General features: G+C 34.8%; 1 protein-coding gene across 3 annotated transcripts in view; it reads right to left on the bottom strand.

Moving 5' to 3' along the window:
- Nucleotides 1-17,771, bottom strand: part of VPS13B (vacuolar protein sorting 13 homolog B) — an 891,476-nt gene that overhangs the window by 406,805 nt on the left and 466,900 nt on the right. For all 3 annotated transcript variants that reach the window (XR_004026232.1, XM_030795363.1, XM_030795364.1), the window contains exon 24: nt 15,943-16,163. Coding sequence is in view for 2 of the 3 variants with exons in the window: in XM_030795363.1 (XP_030651223.1) it covers nt 15,943-16,163 (221 nt within the window). In the remaining variant the exon portion in view is untranslated. The remainder of the gene's footprint in view (nt 1-15,942; nt 16,164-17,771) is intronic.

The following is a 17,771-nucleotide window of genomic DNA, read 5'->3' as shown; positions in this document are numbered from 1 at the left end:
AGTAAAAGGCAAATGTTACATATGAGACTTTTTTTTTTTTATAGATAAAGAACATATCCAACCTACTATTCCCAAAGGAGATGTCATTCCAATATTCGGAGAAAAACTGTTTAACTTGCACATTGTTTGACTGAGTCCTAAGATATTTACACAAGATTTCATAAATAAGCATTAATCATGAAATTTGTATGACAACGTAGTGCCATATACTGTATAAAACAAGCTCAGGAAGAAAAAATTCAAACACAATATATAAGCAAATCCACAGCTGGACACCATATTCTGCTTGCCATTTAAAAAAAGTGAAATTCTCATATTTATAAAAAGTTTCGGCCTCAGGACACATCCAGATGATGAAGCTGGCTTCTTATGTGGGCAGAACAGATGCATAAAAACACTACTGTCAATCCTCATTTGATATAAAACAGCACTTGGGTGTACAATTTTCTCCTGTTTTTTGTGTAATGAAGTTTCAAATCTGAGGTTATAGCTATTTTTGTTTAAAAGTAATCTAGTAGCTAAAAATCTTATTAAAAAGGTCTTAGAAAAATATTTGTTCAGATTCTTTTGTCCTTCATAATTATGAATGTTTCTCTCTACAGAGAAACAACTAGAGAAACAATTTTGTTGCAAACCAGTTTTTAAAAAGATTATTTTGCTTTTTCTTAAATAATTAGAACTGATAAATAAAGAGAGCACAAACAACAATAACAAAAAGCCAAAACAGGTTCTAAGTATTTCTAAGGGTATTTATTTAAGAGAAATGATGCTGCGTTTATTGTCACTACTTCTGATTCCTTTAAGTGTTAGAAAATACTGTGCCTGAATGGCAATGAGTACACTGTGTGTTTAAAGTGCCATGCAAACCATGACACACACTTTAAATGTATTTTTATTTTCAAAGAAGAAAGTTGCTAACAGAACTCAGACTTTCCAAATTCAGAGGTTTAAAGAAATAAGGCAAAAATATGTAGGATAAATGTTCAACTTTTATCCTTCAAGTTGTGCTAAAACACTATGCCAAGTAAATCCACAATGAACTACCACTTCCCATGTTTAGAATGTCTAAAATTAAAAAGCCTAACTACAAAATTAGCTGGGCATGGTGGCGGGCGCCTGTAGTCCCAGCTACTCGGGAGGCTGAGGCAAGAGAATGGCGTGAACCTGGGAGGTGGAGCTTGCAGTGAGCCAAGATCGTGCCACTGAACTCCAGCCTGGGGGACACAGCGAGACTCCGTCTCAAAAAAAAAAAAAAAAAAAAAAAAAAAGCCTAACTATATCAAGTATTAGTAAGGATGTAGAGTAACTAACACTCTCATTTTCTGCTGGTAGGAATGTAAAATTTAGAATACAATTTGACAGTTTTTAAAAAGAGCATATACCTACCATATACGATCCAGCTATTCCACTCCTAAGTAGTTTCCTAAGAAAAATGAAGCCTATGTCCATACAAAGATGTGTACACAAGTGTTCATGGCAGCACTATTTGTAATAGGCAAAAATTGGAAAAAATCCTAAATATACATTGACAGGTAGTGAACAAATTGAAGCACATTCACATGACAGGATGCTGTTTAGCCATAAAAAGAAATAAACTATTGATGCATGCAACAATGTGAATTAATCTGAAAATAATTATGCAGAATGAAAGAAGCTAGGCTAAGAAAAACAAAAATTAGTCTATAATGACAGAAACAATGGTACCTGTGATGGGGAGGAATGGGAGGGAGGACTGCCTAAGAACATAAAGAAACTTGAAGATGTTAGATTGTGGGCATAGTTTCATGTGTGTATGTATGACAAATCTTAGCAAATTAGCTAATTTAAACATGCAGTTTATTGTATGTTAAGTATACCTCAATAAAACATTTTATAAAAATCCCTAAAAAATAAATACCATGTGAGGTGGCTTTACATGAGTTCTGTATGAAGGTCTCTGAATATCAACAATGTCTTGTGTATTGAATGCTGACTGAATATAAATATGTAATATTATTTTTAAAAAATTTATTCACACACTTTTTTCATTTAATCTATAGCTGTTCAGAAAAAAGATTCAATTTCACTGGAGAGGCTGAGAAAAGCCTCAAGGCATATTCCTGAAGGAGAGACAGGATTTAGATGAGTACAAAGTCATTCTACTCAGAAATACAGAATGAACAAAAGCCAAATGCAGGGGATGATCAAGACGAGAAACAGGGCTGATGAAGAGTCCCTAGGTGGCTAGAGAGGAAGGGCCCATTTTGCAGAGTATCAGGAGATAGTGTCAGAATAGAATCACTAAAGGTAGAGAGGAAGAAAAAACATGGATATACAATGTCAACGGAAATCAAGGAGAAACAGAATTTCACCAATCAATTTAGTGATCTGGGTTGAACAATGCAGAGAGCTCTAAGTTAATACAGTCTTAGAAAAATTATTTCATTCGGCATGTAGGTTGTTACTAATCATTAAAACTCAGTTTCAGAAAGCTTTTTTTTTTTTTTTACACAAAAACAACTTTTCACATAAAAGATTACACTTGTCCAGTTTAATTTTGTTTAAAAGTTAAAACAAAAATCAAGAGCTTGGGCCAGGTGTGGTGGCTCATGCCTGTAATCCCAGCATTTTGGGAGGCCAAAGCGGGCGGATGACCTGAGGTCAGGAGTTCAAGACCAGCCTGGCCAACACAGTGAAACCCTGTCTGTACTAAAAATACAAAAAATTAGCCAGATGTGGTGGTGGGTGCCTGTAATCCCAGCTACTTGGGAGGCTGAGGCAGGAGAATTGCTTGAACCCAGGATGCGGAGGCTGCAGTGAGCTGAGACCACACCATTGCACACCTGCCTTGGCAACAACAACAAAAAAAAGTCTCAAAAAAAAAAAAAATCAAGAGCTCAGAGAAATAAAAAATGGGTGAGTGGTGCAAGGATACAAATCCAGTTTTGTCTGAACTCAAAGCCTGTGTTCTTATACAGCAATGCCAAATTCCATTCCCTTGGTAAAAACTGATCAACATAACAGCGAATAAAAATGATGAATGAATAGAAAACTGGCATAAATCTGTTCTTTCTCAGTTCCACATATATAAACCCCAAAATGCTAAGACAGTGTTATGTTCCTGTGAATGCCTATAAGAAAACAATGTATCAGTTTGCTGGCCAAAGGTAAACAGAAGTTTTATCACATAAAAAAAAAAAAAAAAAGATTCTATGGGCTTTTTTTTTTTTTTTTTTAAATAAAGACAGCATGTTGTTATGTTGCTCAAGTGGTCTCAAACTCCTGAGCTCAAGTGATCCTCTCACCTTAGCCTACCAAGTCGCTGGGATTACAGGATAGGCTCATTTAACTTTGGAATAAACATAGTATTTAGGGTCTGAGATACTGGTGTCTAAAGACATTAAAGGAAACAGGGTAACTTTGGTCACATAGTTAAGATGAAGGGAACGGATAACAGAAATCTCTTCCAGTCACGAAAGCACCAAATATTCAACCAAGATAAATATACACAGTGTCTAAGAACACTGAATGGCAATGAAAGTTCCAGGACTAACATAGACAGACAGTAATGTCTGATACAGTAATAAATTTGCTCTCAGCCTACCTTACATACATAGCCTTCTCTATATTTAAAGTACATTAACTACATGAGGGTTCTGTATCTAGGCAACAATGAAATAAATTCAATAGTGTACAAGGGTCACAATTCTGATGTCATCCTAATGGATAAGCCAAAGAAAGGTATTTAAGTAGGAATTATTTCCATAAAATGTACTCAAGAAACGTACACACTGGCTACAGTCAAAAGCCCACAAATCTTCTGACAGTATACCTCAGTATGCAATCTTAATGGGTCTATACAATATTCTGAGAATAGGCTCACAGCTTTAAGCCAATGGTATAAAAAGGACAAGAAGTATTGGTTTGCACCTCTTCCTTACAACAAATATATTTTAAAAACAAAAAGCAAACAACAAAAACAGATGGATAAATGAGAAAGCACAAGAAAGAAATTTTGAGACATTAATTTTAAAAGAAAAAACAATAAAAGACATTTTAAGATTCTATGGTCAGGTGTATATCTGCGTGCATTTTAGGGGTCCATGATACTTCTTTTAAGACAGGATACCCAGAAAATAAAAAGGAATATATAGGTATCTTTGACTATGAAAGATTAAACATTTCTGGCAAAAGATGTCAAAGAGTTTAAAAGCAAATTAACTGCATTACAGTTATGGGGTTTGTATTTATAGAGTCTAAAGAAAGCTTTTACAAATTGCTAAGAAAAATGAATTTAATAGAAGACTGGCTAAATGATATGAATTAACAAATCACAAAAGAGCAAATTCACTGGACAATAAACATGTGAAAAAAAGCTCAATTTTATTAGTAATTAGAAAAATATAAATTAATGTAAACAGTCAATTCACGAATGAGCAAACTCAATGGCCAATAAACATTTGAAGAGATGCTCAGCCATCTGGTGTCATTTCCTCTCAGCATGAAAAATGTTCCTTAGTACTTCCTGTATGCAGTTCCTACTGGTGATAGAGTCTTTTCTCTGAAAATATTTCTCTTTAGTTTTCATTTATAAAAGTTATTTTTGCTTAATTAAGAACTTCTAAATTGATTGAGATGTTTTAGTTTTTATTTTACTAATTTAAAGATGTTCTTCTGGCCTTCGTGGTTTCTTATGAGAAGTAAGCTGTTTATCAAATCTTGGTTCCCCTGAACGTAAGGTATCATACATGTATTTTCTTGTGATATATTCAATATTTGTTCCTTACTTGTGGCTTTCAATAGTTGGATTATGAGATATGTAGATATGGCGTTCTTTGTGTGTTTGTTTTATTCACCTTCATGTCTGCCTTACATGTAGTGCTCAATAAGAATTTGCTTACTGCATATGGCCAAAAAAGAAAACAAAAGAAAAAACCAAGCCATCCCTTGGAATTTTGAAAGCATCCAAAGAGAGTCTGGAAGCATAAGCTAAAGCAATCACTCACAACAAAGAGGTTTGTTTAGAGTCTCATGTTTTGGCATTAAAATTTAGGTTAATCTGTCACTTGAAGATATCAAAGAGTATTAATCCCTCACCAAATCTTTTAGTTTATATAGATTCTTCAGTGCTGTTATTTTGTGGTTTCACATCTCTTCAGGAATGTTGCTACATTTCACCAGGGATGTTCACACCAATTTGCAAAGAGGGTCTCAAATTTTAATCAGAGTCAGTCTACACTAACAAAATGATATTCATATAACATTTCAGTGTTTACAAAATATTTTCATAAATATTTCAGACTTCCCAAAAACCTTGTGATCAACGTTGGTTACACCAGGTGGTGACAATTTAACACAATTTTGTTTATGAGGATTTATTGAGTAACTCCAAGGATTTTATGAGATTTATAAAGCAGAATTACATAAAGAGATAAGAGTTACTACATTTTGAGTAAAGATGTAGTAGAACTCTCAGTGCCCAAGGTTCATTCAGCCTTGGAGTAATTCTAGAAAAAAAGGTTCTTGGTATCAGGAGAACAGGAGAAAGGAGGCACTGGGAGCCAGGTGGCCCTGGAAGCCAGATAACTGAAGAAAGGACAACAGGGAAGGGACAGACATAGGAAGGAAATACAAGGCCAAACACAAGCCCCATCTAGCTGATGACTTTGCTTAGAGCTGGTTTACATTTAAACAACAAAATCTGAGCTTAGCTCCAAACAATGTGGATAGCTAGAGAATATACCCAGTACTCTAGTTTTGAGCCAAAGTATTACATTTAGTAACACCATAAAAATCACAAAACTATTAAGTATCTCAAAGTAAAGAAAATTTTAAAAATATGAATAATAGTGGAGTCTAAAATATTTTTTGTGTTAGCTAGGACAGCTATGGATAACTAGAACATGTGGAGTAGGACTATCCTCCCACAGCTACAATTATCTTTCCTAAATTATAAGGACCTTGGTAGATAACTCCAAGTAGCAGGGGGCTGTCTATTATATGTAGCTTTAGAGAGAGACTGAGCTACCACTAACTATAAATTATGACTTTAGAAAAACAACACTTCTATATCTTCCAAAAATATCTTCATATCCCTTTGTAATACGTCCTCTTCCTATCACCCCCTCTTTATTCTCTCTTCCTGTCCTGCTTCCAGGCAACAAGTACAAGTAACCTACTTTCTATCACTATATATTAATAGTAATCTGCATATTTTAACATTTTATGTAAATGGAATTATAGAGTAAGCACTCTTTTCCCACTTGGCTTCTGTCAGCATAATGATTTCAAGATTCATCAATGATTTTGCATTTTATCAATAATTCAGCCCTTTAATGGCTGACTAGTATTACCTTGGTATGAGGAGGCCATAATTAATTTTACTAATTCACCTGATGATAAACATGTGAGTTTGTCCAGTTTGGGGCTATACAAATAAAGCTGCTATATACATCTGTGTAAAAGACCTTTTGTGGATATATATTTTTGTTTCTCAGAGGAAATACATAGGGAGAAATTGCTAGGTTGTATGATAAGTGTGGTGAACTTTTTCAGAAATTGCCAAGGGGTTTCCAATGTTGTTACATCATTTTTACATTCTCACAAGCAGTGTATGATGAGTTCCAGTTGGTCCACATATTGAGTCTATCATTTATTTCAGCCAATCTAATAGGTGTGTATTTCTATTTCTTCATGATGTTTTTCCCGATAATGATATTGGGCATATTTTCATATGCTTATTGACTATTCAAATAAATATTTTGTGAAGTATCTCTTCAAGTCTTTTCCCCATTATTTGTCTTTATGTTTATCATTTATTGTTCATCTTCATGTTATTGAGTAGAAAGAATTTTTAGGCCGGGTGCAGTGGCTCATGCCTGTAATCCCAGCACTTTGAGAGGCCGAGGCAGGTGGTTTGCTTGAAATTGGGAGTTTGAGACCAGCCTGGTCAACAGGTGAAACCCTGTCTCTACAAAAATACAAAAATTAGCCAGGCGTGGTGGCACACACCTGTGATCCCAGCTACTCAGGAGGCTAAGGCAGGAGAATCGCTTGAACCTGGGAGGAGGAGATTGCAGTGAGCCGAGATCACATCACTGCACTCCACCCTGGGCAACAGATGGACACTCTGTCTCCACAAAAAAAAAAAAAAAAAAAAAAAAAAAAAATTGGATAACAGTCCATTGTTTGAAGAATGTCTTGTAAATACCTTCTCCAAATGTCGGGCTTTCTGCTATCTCAATGTGTCATTCAAAAAGTATTGTTTTTAAACTTGATTACGCCCAATATCAAGATCAATAAGCCATCAACAATTTGAGTCTTCCAAACTATGAGGAGATATATCTCTTTACTTCTTTTAGGTGTTAAGTTTTCTCAGCAACGCTTTATGGTTTTCAGGATAGAGGTCTTAGATATCTTTTGTTAGATTTATTCATTTATGTTTCTTGGATGTTAGTAAAGAGTGAAATTGATTTCATTCCATTTTCCAGTTGTTTGCTGCTAGTACATAAAAATACAATTGGTTTTAATACATTAACTTTGCCTTATAAAAGCTTGGTGAGTTTTGTTAGTTTTAGTAATAGTTTATTATTAGACTCCTTTGGGGTTTTCTATAAAATATGTTATATGCAAACAGTTTTACTTCTTCATTTCTTACCTTTATATCTTTTATTAATTTTTCTTGGTTTATTGTAATGGTTAGGAACTCTAGTATGATACGGAATAGAATTGAAAGCAGAAATCCTGGACTTTTCCCTGATCTTAGTGGGAAACCATCCAATATTTTACCATTACGTATGATATTTACCATTGTTTTCCCTTATATGATCTCTATCAGTTTGAGAATGTTACCTCCTACTTGTAATTTGCTGAGACTTTTCATCCTGAATGCATGTTGAATTCTGTCAAATGTCTCACCTGAATTTATTGAGATGATCATGATTTTTCTTCTTTGTTTTGTTATTATGGTAAATTATATTGAATGATTTTTGAATATTAAACCAAACTTGCATTTTTAAGATAATTACTAGTTGGCCATTATGTATAATATATATATTATGCTTTTTAAATATTGTTATCTTTGATCTGTTAACATTTGGTTAAGAATTTATATATCATTTTCATGAGGGATATTAATACCTAATTTCCTTCTTTTGTAAAGTCTTTTTGAAGTTTGGTTATTGGAATTATGCTAGCTCCATAAAACCAATTGGGCAGGGATGCTTCAGCCTTCATTTCTGGGAAAACATTTGTGAAAAATTTATGTTATTTTTTCCAGAATATTTGATAGAATTCATCCATCTAGATTGGAAGTTTTCTCCATGGGAAAGTATTTGACACCACATTCAATTTTGTTAAAATATATAGAGCTATTTGGATTCGCTCTTTTCTTCTTGTGTCAACTTTGACAGAATTCTTTTCCAATGAAAATTTCCATTTCATCTAAGTGGTTGCATTTGTTGGCATAAAGTTGTTCATTATTCTCTTATTATGCTTTTAATGTTATCAACCCCCCTTTATTCATGATATTAGTAGTTTGCATTTTTTTCTCCCTCTCTATTATTTCAGTCTAGCTAAGGAACTGTCAATTTTGTTGATCTTTTAAAAGAACCAGTTCATTAATTTTCTATCTCCTGCTCACTTTTTTGTTAACTGTTCCATTCATCTCTGCTCATATCTTTATTATTTTCTTCTTTTTACTTACTCTGAGTTTCTCTTGTTCTTTTCTTAGCTTTCTAAAGTTGAACCTTAAATGGCTGATTTAAGATCTGTCTTCCTTTCTAATATGTCTTTAAAGTTATATTTCCCTCTAAACACTGCCTTAGCTTATCCAGTTTTTTTTAGTGTCATTCAATATTTTCTAATTTCCCAAATAATTATGTCTTTGTTCCATAAATTATTTAGAAGCATGCTGTTTAACGTCCACATATTTAGTTTTTCTAGCTATTTTATTATTATTAATTTCTAATTTGACTGTGGTCAAATAATACTTTCATGTGATTTTTGATCCTCTTAAAAATGAGACGATGTATATCGGTAAAAAAGCACATTCTATGGCTGTTGGATATACTGTTCTATAAATGCCAATTAGATCAAGGTGAGTGCATAGTATTTTCATATCTTCTATATCTTCAATTATTTATTTTTAATCCAGCTGTTTTATCCATTGCCGAAAGAGGCATTACAAAATTTCTTACTATGATTCTAGAATTCTCTATCTTTTTCCCTTAATTCTGTTAATTTTTGTTTCATGTCACTCTATCTATGGTAACACACTTTTTATTTGTTTTATCTAAGATTCAAATAAGTCCAGCCTTCTTATGCTGACTGTTTGTATGGTGTATCTTTTACTATGCATCTATTTATAATCTGTTTCTTTATATTTAAGTAAAATACAATCTTAGGTATTATATGGTAGCATCTTGCTTTACTTCTCACTATAGATCTTTGCCTTTTACTTGGAGTGTTTGACCAATAATTTGTGAACTTTCTCTGTAAAGGGCCAGAGAGTAAATATTCTAGGCTTTGTGGGCCGTACTGTTCCGTTATTCAATTCTGCAGGCGTAGCATGGCAGAAACCATAGACAATATGTAAAAAATGAGTGTAGCCAAATTTGGCCTTTGGGCATTAGTTTGCAGATTCCTAATTGAGACCATAAATATTTCATGTAATTATTAATATAGCTGGCTTAGCTCCAGCATTTTATTTTTTGTACTGTTTCATCCTCCAGTTTTTGTTCCTTTGTTACTTTTTCCCATCTTTTTTTTGGCTTCTTTGAATATTTTTTAGTATTTAATTTTAATTCCTCTATTGGCTTTTTGGCTTTATCCTTTCGTATTTTCGCATTTTCTTATTAGTTGTCCTAAGAGAGTAAAACATACGAACCAAAACTTTCAGTCTACTTAAGAGTTTATATTGTACCACTTCATATATGTAGAAACTTGGCAACCATAGATTCTTTTACTCCATCTTCCGCTAGCCTTAATGTTATAGTTGTCTTGTATGCTACATCTACATACACTGAAAAAACCAGCAGACAATGTTATGCTTTTTGATTTCAAGAGTCATACATATTTTTTAGTTTTTTAAAAAATATATTTACCCAGCCATTTACCCTTTCTGTTGGTTTTCCTTCATTCCTAAAGATCTAATTTTTCATCCAGTATCATTTTCCTTCACCCTGAAGAATTTCCTTTAGCATTTCTTGTAGAATAGAGCAGCTGGTGACAAACTTTCTTAGCTTTCCTTCATCTAAAAATGGGTTTATTTCTCTTTCATTTCTGTGGGGTATCTTCACTGGTTAACAGTTCTTTCATGTTAGAACTTCCAAAATGTTGTTCCAATGTCTTCTGTCTCTTGTGGTTTCTTTTTTTTTTTTTTTTTTTTGAGACGGAGTCTTGCTCTGTCACCCAGGCTGGAGTGCAGTGGCGCAATCTCGGCTCACTGCAAGCTCCGCCTCCCGGGTTCACGCCATTCTCCTGCCTCAGCCTCCTGCCTCAGCCTCTCCGAGTAGCTAGGACTACAGGCGCCTGCCACCACGCCCGGCTAATTTTTTTTTTTTTGTATTTTTTAGTAGAGACGGGGTTTCACCGTGGTCTCGATCTCCTGACCTCGTGATCCGCCCGCCTCGGCCTCCCAAAGTGCTGGGATTACAAGCGTGAGCCACCGCGCCCAGCCTGTCTCTTGTGGTTTCTAATGAGAAATCTACTCTAATTCAAATCATTATTTGCTTATATGGAATGTGTCTTTTCCTATATCTGCTGTCAAAATTTTTAAAAATTTACCTTTCGTTTTCAATATTTTAATCACAATGTGTCCAAATGTTTGTTACTTTGGGTTTATCCTGTTTGGGATTAGGTGAACTTCTTGGATGCATAAAAGACTATCTCTTTCCCCAAATTTGCAAAGTTTTCTGTAATTATTTCCTCTCTTTTTTTCTATCCCAATCCTTTTATCCTCTCCTTCTGAAACTCCAAGTAGTACACAAGATTAGACTATTCTGTTCTACAATCATTGAAGCTCTGTTCACTTTTTTTTAAATGATCTGCATTTTTATGTATATTTAGCAGTATGTTTGGCCACCCATGCAAGGAGTTTGTTAAACACTGTGCCACTATCTTGTTTTTTATTTTTTTAAATTTTATCATTATTATACTTTAAGTTTTAGGGTACATGTGCACAATGTACAGGTTTGTTACATATGTATACATGTGCCATGTTGGTGTGCTGCACCCATTAACTCGTCATTTAGCATTAGGTATATCTGCTAATGCTATCCCTCCCCCCTCCCCCCACCTCCCCCCTCCCCCTACCCCACAACAGTCCCCGGAGTGTGATGTTTCCCTTCCTGTGTCCATGTGTTCTCATTGTTCAATTCCCACCTATGAGTGAGAACATGCAGTGTTTGGTATTTTGTCCTTGCGATAGTTTGCTGAGACTGATGGTTTCCAGCTTCATCCATGTCCCTACAAAGGACATGAACTCATCATTTTTTATGGCTGCACAGTATTCCATGGTGTATACGTGCCACATTTTTTTAATCCAGTCTATCGTTGTTGGACATTTGGGTTGGTTCCAAGTCTTTGCTATTGTGAATAGTGCCTCAGTAAACATACGTGTACATGTGTCTTTATAGCAGCATGAGTTATAATCCTTTGGGTATATCCCCAGTAATGGGATGGCTGGGTCAAATGGTATTTCTAGTTCTAGATCCCTGAGGAATGGCCACACTGACTTCCACAATGGTTGAACTTGTTTACAGTCCCACCAACAGTGTAAAAGTGATCCTATTTCTCCACATCCTCTCCAGCACCTGTTGTTTCCTGACTTTTTAATGATGGCCATTCTAACTGGTGTGAGATGGTATCTCATTGAGGTTTTGATTTGCATTTCTCTGATGGCCAGTGATGATGAGCATTTTTTCATGTGTTTTTTGGCTGCATAAATGTCTTCTTTTGAGAAGTGTCTGTTCATATTCTTTGCCCACTTTTTGATGGGGTGGTTTGTTTTTTTTCTTGTAAATTTGTTTGAGTTCATTGTAGATTCTGGATATTAGCCCTTTGTCAGAAGAGTAGGTTGCAAAAATTTTCTCCCATTCTGTAGGTTGCCTGTTCACTGTGATGGTTGTTTCTTTCGCTGTGCAGAAGCTCTTTAGTTTAATTAGATCCCATTTGTCAATTTTGGCTTTTGTTGCCATTGCTTTTGGTGTTTTAGACATGAAGTCCTTGCCCATGCCTATGTCCTGAATGGTATTGCCTAGGTTTTCTTCTAGGGTTTTTATGGTTTTAGGTCTAACATGTAAGTCTTTAATCCATCTTGAATTAATTTTTGTATAAGGTGTAAGGAAGGGATCCAGTTTCAGCTTTCTACATATGGCTAGCCAGTTTTCCCAGCACCATTTATTAAATAGGGAATCCTTTCCCCATTTCTTGTTTTTGTCAGGTTTGTCAAAGATCAGATGGTTGTAGATATGCGGCATCATTTCTGAGGGCTCTGTTCTGTTCCATTGATCCATATCTCTGTTGTGGTACCAGTACCATGCTGTTTTGGTTACTGTAACCTTGTAGTATAGTTTGAAGTCAGGTAGCATGATGCCTCCAGCTTTGTTCTTTTGGCTTAGGATTGACTTGGTGATGCGGGTTCTTTTTTGGTTCCATATGAACTTTAAAGCAGTTTTTTCCAATTCTGTGAAGAAAGTCATTGGTAGCTTGATGGAGATGGCATTGAATCTATAAATTACCTTGGGCAGTATGGCCATTTTCACAATATTGATTCTTCCTATCCATGAGCATGGAATGTTCTTCCATTTGTTTGTATTCTCTTTATTTCATTGAGCAGTGGTTTGTAGTTCTCCTTGAAGAGGTCCTTCACATCCCTTGTAAGTTGTATTCCTAGGTATGTTATTCTCTTTGAAGCAATTGTGAATGGTAGTTCACTCATGATTTGGCTCTCTGTTTGTCTGTTATTGGTGTATAAGAATGCTTGTGATTTTTGTACACTGTTTTTGTATCCTGAGACTTAAAAACCTTTTTCCTTTCTTTTTCAAATTCAGTAATTTCTACTGATCTATGTTCAAGTTTAGTAACTCTTCTATCATCTCCAGGCTACCTTTAAGCCCACATAATATGGTTTTCTTCCTTCAGGTACTGTATTTTTTACTTCTAAAATTCCATTTGATTCTTTTTATACTTTTCATTCCTCAATTCAGATTTATTACCTTTTCATTCAGTATGCTTTCCTTTACACCTCATTAAAATTTCTAAAAGCTGCCTTAAAGTCGTTTTGCAATTCAATTATTTTAAAACAAGTTGAGAACATGCATTTATGTGGGGGTAGGCAATTGCTTGTTTTTGAATTTTTCCTAGAGTATACAGGAATAGTCAATAGGAAAGATAGGCTAAGGGAGCTTATACTGCCGTGCTCAGAGATATTTTATGTTTTCCTTTTTAACAACTTCTGTGATAAAGGGTCTAAAGAAGTTGAATCTGTTCCTCTACATTCTACCAGGCAGAGCTGCCATAACAAAGTACCATAAACTGGGTGGCTTAAAACAACAGAAACATATTGTCTCAAAGTTCTTGGAGGCTACGGTCCAAAATCACGGTACCAGTAGGGCCATGTACCCTCTGAGATTCTGAGTACAATCCTTCCTTGGCTCTCTGCCTAGCTTCTTCCGGTGGGAACTATCTGTCTTGGGTGCTCCTTGGCTTACAGCTCTACTAGTTCAATCTTTGCTTCCATGTTCACATGACAATCTCCCTGTGTATCTTTACATCATCTTCCCTTTGTATGTGTGTATGTCCACATTTTTCTATTTTATAAGGATACCAGTCACATTGGGTCACCCTAATGACTTCATTTTAACTTACTTCTGTTAGAAACCTATTACCAAATAAGGTTATATCTGAGATACACAAGGTTAGAACTTCAACATATATTTTTGCGGGGACACAATTCAATCCATAACAGTTTCCCTTCCTTTTAAAAACACTTTAAAGCAACCATTAGCAGTAGCGCTCAAAGAGTAATCTCAAAGAAGAGAGTTATTTCATAATTATTTTCTTCTATATCACTATGGGTATAATAGAAAGGCAAATAGCCATTAAACTGAAATATTTAGTATCATTCAAAAGTATTCACTACTGATTCTAAAATAAATGACCTTATGGCATGGTGCTCACACCATGTAACCCGGCACTTTGAGAGGCTGAAGCAGAAGTATCGCTTGAAGCCAGGAGTTCAAGATCATCCCAGACAACAAAGCGAGACCCTGTTCTACAAAAAAATAAAAATGAAATAAATTAGCTGGTCACGGTGGCATGTGCCTATAGTCCCAGCTACTCAGGAGGTTCAAATGGGACGACTGCTTGAACCTAGGAGTTTGAGGCTGCATGAGCTGTGATTGCACCACTGCACTTCAGCCTGGGGGACCAAGCAAGACCTTGTCTCAAGAAAAAAAAAAAAGAAAGAAAAAATGAAATAATGTTTACTGTAGTGGAAGATGAGTTCTTAAGTCTTTATGACAGTCCTCTTTTAATACAGCCGCCTTGTCATAATTCTAATTAAATGCATTTTTATAATAAGACTCTTACCAATATATTATTAGGTCTAATCTTTTCAAAGTACACAAATACATATAAAAGTTAAATCAAATAGTATAGTATATAGTAGGGAGAGGGAGGCAAGAAGAAGAGAAGAAAGGACGAGGATGGTTTCAAAAAAGAGGCTCTATAAAATATGGAATGCAAGCTGATAGTCCAAAGAGAAGTATCACTTGATATAGGGGAGGAAACGGAGTAAGGAAGCACACAAACAAAAATATAGTTAATTGTCACGTGATAGTAAAATGTAAAACATTTAACATTTATGATTAATACCGCTTCATAAAAAGTGAATTAAAACAAAACAAAAAATTTTAAGAGAAAGAGTCTTGCTTTATTGCCCAGGCTAGAGTGCAGTGGCTATTCCCAGGTGCAATCATAGCACACTACAGCCTCTAACTTCTGGGCTCAAGTGATCCTCCTGCCTTGGCCTCCTGAGTAGCTGGGACTATAGGCATGTGCCATCAAGCTCAACTAACTTGAACCTACTTAAAAAAGTACTCTTCAAAAACTGGCTTATAACAATTAATATAACAAATATAACAAGTAATATTTTTAAAAAGAAAAAGATTTCAGTTGTCATAGGCCAATCATGCTGTATCTTGTAATTTTACAGTTTAATATGAATTCAGATCACCTGGGTTTGCAGAAATAATTAGTTGCATGCAATTTAACCCTTGTTCATTTGCCCTCAAATAGACTAACCATCATTCTGAGCGAACTATTGCAAAGACAGAAAACCAAACACTGCATGTTCTCACTCATAGGTAGGAATTGAACAATGAGAACACTTGGACACAGGGTGGGGAACATCACACACTCAGGCCTGTCGTGGGCTGGGGGGCGGGGGGAGGGATAGCATTAGGAGATATACCTAATGTAAATGACGAGTTAACGGGTGCAGCACACCAACATGGCACATGTATACATATGTGACAAACCTGCACGTTGTGCACATGTATCCTAGAAATTAAAGTGTAATAATAAAAAAAATTGCATGATAAGCAAAGAAGTTCTGAGTGAGAATCTGAATGAAAATTACACTCAATCAGTTCAACAGACTCTTCCAGTCTGACAGTAAAATAGTTCTTCAGTGTTTAAAAACATTACATCTGCAACTGATTTCATTCCATCGGCCAAAAGATACATTTGTACTGCCACCATTACATTTTCAGAAGAGTTTAAATTTCACAACTTGAGAGAGCTTCAAAGCAATTCTTAATCTAACCACCCTGATCCTGATGGCCAAGTTAAAAATAATTTAGGATACTTAAGAGAAGAGAAACCCTTCAACAAAATGGATAACAATTGCTTTTAAATCACATTTCTTTAAATTTCCTTTCATAAATCAAATGTACCAACCTGGGGATTAGAGCATTTCATCTCTAGTGACTCTAGGTCAACATGGAGACAAACAACAAATGAATGTCGTGTATCAGGTCCCGTAGCAAGTAGTTTTTGAGACGTGACAGCTAGAGTGGAGGTGCAACCCATAGGTTCCACTAGGCAAAGTGTCACTTGTTTTCCAAGAAGGGTATAAATGCTGAAATTATGCAAGCTTATCGTCCAAGGGAAAGCATCACCTGATATAGGGGATAAAAGGGAATAGGGAAGCACACAAATAAAAATACAATTAATTTTCACTTGATAGTAAAATGTAAAACATTTAACATTTATGACTAATACTGCATCATAAAAAGTGAATATAGTATTCCTGAGACCAAAGTGCTAAACAATTTACATGCTACTTAAAATTCTTTCAGTAATTATATACACTATAAACCATACATTAATAGAAATTAAATATATGGGATAAAAATAAAAATAAAAGTTCTAACTTCTTCTTCCCTTACCCTAGTTGGTTGTATTGTGAAACTGTTGGGGATGTACGCATACCTTGGAGGCCAGAGAAAACAGATCACATTACAAAAATGTGATCTGATACCTTGATTTTGGACTGTAGCCTCCAAGAACTTTGAGACAATATGTTTCTGTTGTTTTAAGCCACCCAGTTTATGGTACTTTTTTATGGCAGCTCTGCCTGATAAAATGTAGAGGAACAGATTCAACTTGAATCTTGATTTTATCTATGGTACTGAAAATGACCATAGATCTTGCCATGGAATGAGAGAGGAAAAGAAAAAACAATCTAATATGGTCTGTTGGATCACCTGCATCAGAATCATGTGGGATGCTGGTTTAAAATACAGGTTCCTAGGACTTTAGACCTTCTTAATCAAAATCTCTGATGGTACGACCCAGTATGAATTTGATATGTTCCCTAGATTATTCTTACTTTGAGTTATTTTTAAATAAAATGCACTTGATAAAAAATTGGCATTCATAAATTTCAGGATTAAAAGCAAAATTTCCTTTTTATACTTTGAGCTTTTACTAACTTATCTCAGGTAAGATTAATTTATTAATATAAACATTTGAGATAAAGCCATTTATTTCTTGTAAATATAGGAAAGTAATTTTTGAACTTTTAAGAAGTCCATTTAGTATTAGAATATTTTTAAACATTTATTATGGCGATATCAATTTTATATCATTTGTATTCTGGACTTTACAATTCTACTAGTGCTTGTCAGTACAGAGAGTATAACACGAACATCATTTTTAGTAATTCAATTATTTTAGAACAAATTGAGGACATTTATTTTCTAATTAGAGAGGTAACAGATGCCCTACTGCAGATAATTTGGGAAATATATAAAGAGAAACTATCAAAACCATTCATAATTTACCTTCTATCTTGCCACCCCTAATAATAAATAATATTAACACTTAGTTATATTTCCTTCATATATATTTTTCCCCCTATGGGTGATGGATGTGCCCAGGCAGAGATGAGATCAGAGATCACACTGCACTTGTAGTCTTCCCTTGTTTTTTCACTGAAGAAAAAATACCAAGTGAATTACTAGGTAGATCATACTACAAGTATTTTAGAGGAGTCTAAATATATATTCAACACTCAGTAGGTACCAGAAGATACATTCTCATAAGTTTGAACATTAAAAATGTCTTGACCAAATATAGTTAATAAAATTATTATAAAATTAGAAACTTTGAAATTGAGACTTGCATAATAAAATAAACCTAGCAACATAGTTCACAATAACTTCACTGGAAACAATGATAACTGCATAATAATATGTGGTCAGCACTATGGTACTTTGCCTGTC

Source organism: Nomascus leucogenys, chromosome 16 (genome assembly GCF_006542625.1).
Source record: "Nomascus leucogenys isolate Asia chromosome 16, Asia_NLE_v1, whole genome shotgun sequence".
Taxonomy (NCBI): domain Eukaryota; kingdom Metazoa; phylum Chordata; class Mammalia; order Primates; family Hylobatidae; genus Nomascus; species Nomascus leucogenys.
This window is presented reverse-complemented; position numbering and strand designations above follow the sequence as displayed.